Genomic DNA, 8,036 nt, shown 5'->3' on the forward strand with positions numbered 1-8,036 from the left:
AAATCTATTTATTTATGTCATCACATGGACTTATATAAAGTTTTATACATTTTCTTTTGATATATTTATTATTGTTTTTCTTCTTTAGATATTAGGTTGACTTAGAATGATTCCAAATAATGTACAGGAATAACCTGGTGCTGTTACATGTCAATCATCTGGGGGGGCCACTAGGGGGACCAATCAGATGACAGGGGGGGCACTGGCCCCCCCTCTGGCTCCGCCACTGCCCCCCAGGGGGGCGTTCAGAGGATGGCAAGAGGCGCTGGCGGACATTTTTACAAAAGGGGGGCGCTGGGATTCCTTTGGGGGGCGTTTGGTCTAAGGTAAACTTTACACCTTAAATGCACAACAATGCCAGTTTAGACCTTGAGCAAATTGGTCAAACATTGGTAACATTAAATCAAACTGAGTTCGGCTGATCTTACCGAGCAGCAGGATGACCGTCAGTCCTCCCGTCCTCAGGAAGTCCAACATGACCACAATCCGTGATTCTGGATGGTTCTGGTCGGTTTTGGACAACCCAAAGACAGACGGCTTCAGACTGAGCTTTAATCTGGTGGGCGGGGCTTCAAGCTTTGAACTTCCAGTTAAGAAGAAAGAGGAAATAGCTTCACTTTGCTCTGACCCAGAAGCTGGCAGGAGAATCGGTCCAACCAGAACCAAACATGGAGACGCAGCATTCAGCTTCTATAAACAACAAATCTGGAACAAACTGCAAAACAGTGGAAATGCTGAGTTCCTTTAAGGCTAAAAACCTAGCTGGTTAGAGTTTGATTAATAAATGGAACATTGATCCATATATCTGATGATTTTGGTGATGTTGACAGATTACAAAGTTTATTATTCATAATTAGTTTGTTTGATATTTTTAGGATGTGAAAAATTTTGATCTGCCATGTTTCTGATGTCCAGATGTGACATGTCCCTCAGCCGCCGTCTCCGTCTCAGGTTCTTGTTCATGCATCAGACGATGTAATCAGATGACGTCATCAGGTGATGCTCAGTGACATCAGCAGCAGGATGTGATGAAGTTGAAGGCATCACTCTGTTGATCAGATCAACATTCAAACGTTCATTCAGACATTCATCCTTCCAGACTTGAGGACTCTGTCTGTCTGCCTGGCGATTGGCAAGTCCCGCACTACACACCTTCATCATCATCACCTTCACTACCATCATCTTCATCATCATTATCATCACCATCATCAGCTCCAGGTTCTCTGTCAGATCCAGGCTTCAGAGGAGTCAGAGATCTGAGTGTTTATCATTATAATGTTTTTATGGTTCTGTAGATTTGATGGTTTAAACCAGAATCCAAATCCTTACTGCAGACTTGTGGCCCTGAAATGGCAGCCCGTGGCCCACATCTGGCCCGTGAGCCCCCTATTTGCTGTGCGAAGTTTGCAGTCAGTCCAGAGCTGATCCAGAAAACGGATATGGATCTGTTCTGGATTTTCAGGTCTGAAGAACCAAAGCTCCATCAATTTGTTTTGATGCGACAACGATCTGTTGACGGGCTTTAACTTGACTAGACAGCTGCAGGTTACAGGTCAAGTGAGCTGGTAAGTTTGGGTTAGTTTGGCATGCTAATCGTTCACCAGCATAAGAAAGATGGAGGATTAAAACTGTCAGTTTATGGTTCACTGCCGATGGATTTATTTATTCGACGTCCAACAATACTAACTGGGTCAGGTTCTGTTCAGGTAGGTCAGGTTCTGTTGGACCCGGTTCTGTTCAGCTCAGGGGAAACTTCTGATTCAGATCAAACAGATGAAGAAGAAAACTTGCGCAGTGACCTGTTTTAATCACCATGAAAACCACTGCCGGACATCTATCTTGTACGCCGTTATCTGATGGTGGTTTGATTTCTGCTGATCGGAGTTTTTCCTCCGAGACGTCTGATCTGAATCGGACCTGCACCAGATTCTGGTTTCTGGTCCCTCAACGTGTTTACGACCCGACTGATGAGCAATGACTGCAAGATTCTGAAGGTCCTGAAAGGTTTTGGATGAGTCTGGAGGGTTCTGGGTTATGAAAGGTTCTAGAACTCCATCAAACTTCGAGGTTCTTCTGACGTTCAACTCTTGCAGTTTTCTCACATCAGACTCCAATAATTCTCTGACCGGTGGAAGCTCCAAATGTCCTAAAGTTCTTCTTTCCACCAAAATTTCTATAGCTCAAACAGAGCAACAGCTAAAAGCTCCATCAGTTTGTTTTGATGCGACAACAATCTGTTGACGGCTTTAGCTTGACTAGACCGCTGCAGGTTACAGGTCTAGTGAGCTGGTATGTTTGATCTTCCAGGTCTTTTGCTGATGATTGTACCGACTGTCTCTGGAGGTAAGACCAGAGAAGAAGACCAGGAGGACCTGAAGTCCCTCAGGACATGAAAACACTGTCCTTCAATCTGTCCATTTATCTGTCCCTCTATCGATCCATCCCTCCACACCTCTGTCCATCCCTCTATCCATCTGTCCCTCCATCTGTCCCCAGTATCTCTGAGGGTGAGTCCAGACTTGCAGCAGTTCTTCAGGGTCAGTGAATCTCAGCTCTGAGGGCCCGTTAAACTCTGACAGTTTGGTGGTGAAGAAGAAGAAGATGACAGGAGGTCCATCAGCATCCCGTGGAGTGGACTTTGGGAGGTTGTCTTCTCCTTCTTCCTGTTGTCTTTCAGCTCACCAGGACTTCTCTGGGTCCTACTGGTGTGAGACCAGAACCGGAGCATGGAGCGACCTAGTCAACATCACAGCCTCAGGTACAGAAACTCTGATCTGCTCTGAATGTTTCAGATGGACTTCAGTTTCACTCTGTTCCTGTTCCTCAGACCGAAGTCTGATCCTGTAGATCCCTGCACTTCCTGTGGCAGCAGGAGGTGATGTCACCCTATGCTGCAGGAAGAACCTGTCCTGCCTGGTTCTTCCTCTGTTTCTCCACCAGACATGCAGGTTCAGATCAAACGGCTTACAGCAGCTTTTGAGGTTACATTGCTTTATTTTCCTAACTGCAAACTGTTTTAGCTTTTATGGTTGTCAAATATTATTTACACAGCATTTAAAACATCAACAGTAACGATTTCCTGCATAGACTGACAGCTAACGACTCAGTTCAGGCAATAGAGTTCAGTTTTCTAGTTAAACACAGAGCAGGCAGAGAGCCGATGATGAAAGCTTCAATAAAGAAATAACTAAACTTACAGACTCAGAGGTGAGGCAATAAACACAAGAAGCAGACAAGTAAAACAGAGGAACCAGTGAGACCAGGTCATATACTGGGAGAGAATGCTGGAGCAGCAGAGCAGAGCTGATTGGCTAACAGGCTGCAGCTGTGAGGGGAGGAGCAGCAGGCAGACTGAGAGAGAGGCACCAATAAACCAAACTACAAACCCAGAAAACCCAAAACAACCTAACATCCTAACAACGAGTTAGTTATCTGATATGTTATGAATGAACACATTTATATTGTTGCTGTTAATATAATTGATAACTGAAGGGTTTATTTCTCATTAGAATTTCAACTGGTCAATTGATCCAGTTTGTCCTTTTCCTCCACCGTCCGACTTCAGCTTCACTGTTTCTTTTCCTCAGATAAACATCTGATCCTGCAGATCCCTGCACTTCCTGTAGAAACAGGAAGTGATATCACTCTGAACTGCACAGGGAAGAACCAACGCGCCGTCGCTGTGTACTTCTTCAACGGGAATCTGGTTGGTTCTGATCTCAGAGAGAACCTTGTCCTCCAGAATCTCCAACCGTCTGATGAAGGTTCCTACTGGTGCTCTACTGATGAGTTTGGGTCAACCCTTCAGAGCCTGCTGAGGGTCAGAGGTCAGGACCATGACATCACTTACTCTCTGAAGCCACATCCTGATGATGAAAGATCCGATCCAGGATTTTTCCTGCAGGTTCTCCAACACCTGAGACCTTCTGGTCCTCTCCTGCCGTCCACCAGTCCTCCCCGTCTCCTCCATCCAACTCCTCCATCCTCTTCCCAGTACTATGAGCCACAGGTCCTCTGGTTTCTCTGGTTTTGGTCGTTCTGTTGGTTCTTCTGGTCCTGGTGGTGACTCTGGGTCCATGGAGGCATCAGGAAGGTGAATTGTGTGTCCATCATGTTCATGTTCCACCTGTGATGAAGACCTGATTCTGCCTGGAAACCTGTCCTCTCTGTTTCTTGTCCAGGCAGGAAGCAGCCATGTCCTCCAGGTGGTGCCACCTCCACCCGGGTCGTTTTCAGACCTTCAGTCAATGAGATTCCATCCAGACGATCACACGGCTGTCCCGTCCAATCAGAGATAACTTCCTGCAGATACAGCTGCAGTCCGTCTGGTGAAGCTCAGGTGTTTGGTTCCTCAGGTTTTCATCTCTAATAATAAATCTGTTCTGATATTAAAGATTGGATCCCGAGATGTTTCTGGATGGTTTATAAACCAGTTTAAAACTCATTTACTGATTAAATTAACACAAAGAAATAAAAGGAAAATGAATGAAAACTGAGTTTGTTTTTATTCCATTCAAACTGTTGAAAAAAAGAGAAGGAACCATAAATAACCTGGACTTTATATAGGTCATCACAGCTCGGTGCTGCTCTGAATATGTGGCGAATGCAGAAGATCTGGGGGCGGGGCTTAAGTGATGTGACATGTTGTCATGTCAGTGTGATGGGCTCTGGTCTGCTGTGAGTTATGTTATTCCTCCTCCATGCTCAGATTACGAGGTTTGGCCATGCCCACATGCTGTGATGTAGCCAAAAGATTTTGATAACTTTTGACTTCAAGACTGTGCTGAGTGATTCTGAAGTCTGCATATCAAAAGCTATAGGAGAAGTTCACTCAGATACGACATAAAAAAAGACAAAATGGCAGCTTTGATACAAAATGGTCGATTTCCTGTGGGGTTGTCCAAGACTCCAAGAGATTTTATTGGTTGGTCCTGAGAAGATACACACGTAGCAAATTTCATACTCCTCGGTCTGATGTTTTAATGCTCCTGGGGGGCGCTGTGGAGGAATTAAGCCACGCCCACCAAATATTTGGCTCAATATCTTTTGGGAGCTTGGCCGTGATTGATCATATTGAATTTTATGCAATCCAAATATCTGAACTATGGTTCAAGTTAGTTCATGTTAACCGAGTCAAGATAGTGAAATATGGACCTGTTTTCAGGGGATGGGGCTTGAGTGATCTATTTCACCATTTAGTCTTGTCAATGACCTAGTGAGGACCAGTCAAAGCAGGTTTCATGCTTCTGTGCCTTACTGAGAAGTAGTAATGGGAATGTTTACTTATTTAGTGTGTAGTCAAAGTTCAAGTTCAGCCCCTTCAACATGCATGAAAAGTCACAATTTTGATAACTTTAGATCCTCCATGTCTTATAAGCAAAGTTACCAAGTTTGAAATTGATTGATCAAAATATCTAGGTGGAGTTTGATCAAATACAGAAGCTGAAGAAAAATCAATACTTCCATCCAAGATGGTGGACTTCATGTTTTATGTGGAGTACCGGTGCCAGAGAGTTTTTTTGTGGGTCTTCGTGAGTTCTATGCGTTACCAAATGCCATAAAGAGGGTCAAAGCTGGGGTACTTTAAGGTTGCCAAGAGGTTGCTGAGCCATTTCTGTTTCCAAAACACTTTAAATATGTCAATTTAATTCACCAGATGCATGTGTAAAGGAATAATAGTCAAAGTTTGAGGCCAGGCCATGCCCCTTCAACATGCACCAAAAGTAATATGGAACTTATGTCTTATGAGCAAACTGATTAGGTTTCCCACCAATCGACCAATCATGTCTCCAGGAAGAGTTTGATCTAGTAAAGGCTAAGACAAGGCAAAAACCAATCCGTTTGTATCAGATCAGATCTTCTGACATTTACAGATCAGCAGGTCTTCATCATCGTCATCATCATCAGCCCTACAAGTAGTAGGTGGAGTCACATCTGCATGAAGAGACGAGGCTGAAGCTTTTCTATCAGACCGACGTTCAGTCATCAACCAGCCAAGATGAAGATCTCAGTGGGTCGTCTACTGCTCGGTGAGTTCATCCATCCATCCATCCATCCATCCATCCATCCATCCATCACCCAAACATCATCCATACAATGTCTCTTGAGAATCTTCAGCAAATGTTCAGTGTTTCAGTGGTCTGACTGGATTTCATTGGATCCAGTGACAACAGTAGGAGACCAGTGGGTACAGTGGGAAACATTGGTGGGTCGTTGGTTTTATAAATCAACAACGTACCTTTTAACAAGAACCAGAACTTTTGTGGTAAAGTTCTGGTTCTGGTTCTCTGAGAGTATTAATGCAGAAAGCAGAACACTGACCCGTTTTCCTCTTGAAGTGGGTCGGACTGGAGGAAACTGCCATCTGTGATCTGAAGCCACTTCCTGTTGATCGGAGCGGTCCTGTTGACTGGCAGGTCAACATGTGAGGTTCTGCTCCTGATACAGATCTTCTGATATTTACAGTTCTGGTTATCTGATCAGACAGAACCGGAGCAATTCGATCGCCGCCGATTCGGAAGGTTCTGCAGATCTATGTTTTCGCATCCACCTGAATAATGTGTAGTTGCGCCACTGGTCAGAGTTACATCAACTTCCCTTCATCTGAGACACTAAATATGAGGACTGAAATAGAAGACAAAGTTATAAAAAAAAATAGCGTATAAACATTAATTTATTACAACCAAACAAATGAATATCACTCAAATTTTAATTTAATTAGAACTTAAAAACGATCCAAGACCTGATTTATCTTTAAATTTGGTATGGAAGGAGGTTATTAAAAACTTTAAACTATTTGAACAACATGAATATTAAGCCGTTTTCGCACTGCAAGGAACGGAACGGAACGGTTCCAGCCCTGTTGTGTTTGCATGTAGCTCCACTGAGGGCGCCATCGAAGCCGTACAGGACGTCATTATTTTTGAAACTAAACAATGGTTTCGATGTAACGGCCGACTGTACTCGTTCATTAGCGAGTAAGCGGAGGGAAAAAAAATACCTCATCATTAGGCCAGGTGATTGCACTATATGGAGACGAATCCATTGCTTATTAAAACTAATAATAAAAATATTGAAAAGAGCACTCTTTACAAAATAAAACAGATTCTCACTCCCAGCTCGTCACATATTGACGCCCGGGCAGGTACCCTCGGCGTCCTTCGCGTCAATATGTGACGAGAAGGGTTCTCTCATTGAATGCTGTACCGCTCCCTAAGCGTCTGATACTGACGATCTAGGAACGAATAAGATGACGAGTCTATTCTATTTAAAAAAAAAAAAAAAACTTTATTTACAATTTATGTACTAGTTTGAACAGGATATTAAGAATATTTACTACAAATACATGTCAGACGTATCGGTCAAAGGACTTTAATTCGGTATTTAAAAATAACTCAGTAAAATATAAAACCGGAGGGTTTTTGTTGTGGTTGTAACTTGATTTAAAAGCCTTTTTTTTAATTTACCAACTATTTTTGAGTATGATATCAATGATTTACACCAAATTTAAGAAAAATTAAGATGTATTTTCTTTTGTGATTGCATGCAAACTGTTCTGTAAACGTTTAATATTTTTTATTGAAATAATAAAAATAAGGACGGATCCCACAAAAACCCAAGAAGAATAAGCTGACGTCATCCTATGCGACTCTTGCACTCCGGTGAGTAAAAATCTGCAGCTGTCAAAATGTTTTTGTACTCTAAAACCAAAAATAACTTCAAAGTGTTACGTTATAAAGTTATTGATGGTAGTTTTAGGACTTAATGGCAGTAGGACTGTGATGCGAATGGTTGAAGACACGTTTGTCACATTTTTTTTTGCCGGAGAATATACGGTGGAAGCTACCTAAATTAGCCTCTTGGAGGCTAATTGTACCTGTACACTGTACCTGTGCTTAATACGTTTAATTAGCAGTGCTAAAGTCACATAATAGTATTTATAGTCATGCTTGTTGTTGCCACTTTGTAAAATTGGAGGGTTGCTAAAAACATCAGGCTGTGATGATCTTTAAAGTTTTGTTTATGAACCCTGTCTG

The 8,036-nt window shown here is 42.8% G+C and overlaps 1 protein-coding gene and 1 long non-coding RNA gene across 7 annotated transcripts in view; both read left to right on the forward strand.

Annotated features, from left to right (window-relative positions):
- The first annotated feature begins 305 nt into the window (after positions 1-305).
- On the forward strand, positions 306-4,492 carry LOC103471944 (uncharacterized). 4 transcript variants are annotated; one of them, XR_001777048.1, is made up of 5 exons: positions 306-2,981; positions 3,200-3,423; positions 3,588-3,827; positions 3,905-4,093; positions 4,182-4,492. It is a non-coding gene; the product is annotated as an uncharacterized LOC103471944 (long non-coding RNA). The 4 variants fall into 4 exon arrangements; XR_001777047.1 differs by lacking the exon at positions 3,200-3,423 and having other exon boundaries at positions 306-2,758; positions 2,828-2,981; XR_001777049.1 differs by lacking the exon at positions 3,200-3,423 and having other exon boundaries at positions 306-2,343; positions 2,497-2,981.
- Positions 4,493-5,982: 1,490 nt separating this feature from the next.
- LOC103471945 (low affinity immunoglobulin gamma Fc region receptor II-a-like) overlaps positions 5,983-8,036 on the forward strand; it is a 9,430-nt gene continuing 7,376 nt past the window's right edge. For 2 of the 3 annotated variants that reach the window (XM_008421240.1, XM_008421241.1), the window contains exon 1: positions 5,983-6,029. In XM_008421240.1, coding sequence (XP_008419462.1) covers positions 5,999-6,029 — 31 coding nt within the window. In that variant the 5' untranslated portion in view covers positions 5,983-5,998. Of the gene's footprint in view, positions 6,030-7,634; positions 7,662-8,036 lie in introns of those variants that run through there. The other variant, XM_008421242.1, reaches the window with a different exon arrangement.

The sequence above is a fragment of the Poecilia reticulata genome, linkage group LG11, assembly GCF_000633615.1.
Source record: "Poecilia reticulata strain Guanapo linkage group LG11, Guppy_female_1.0+MT, whole genome shotgun sequence".
Taxonomy (NCBI): Eukaryota; Metazoa; Chordata; class Actinopteri; order Cyprinodontiformes; family Poeciliidae; genus Poecilia; species Poecilia reticulata.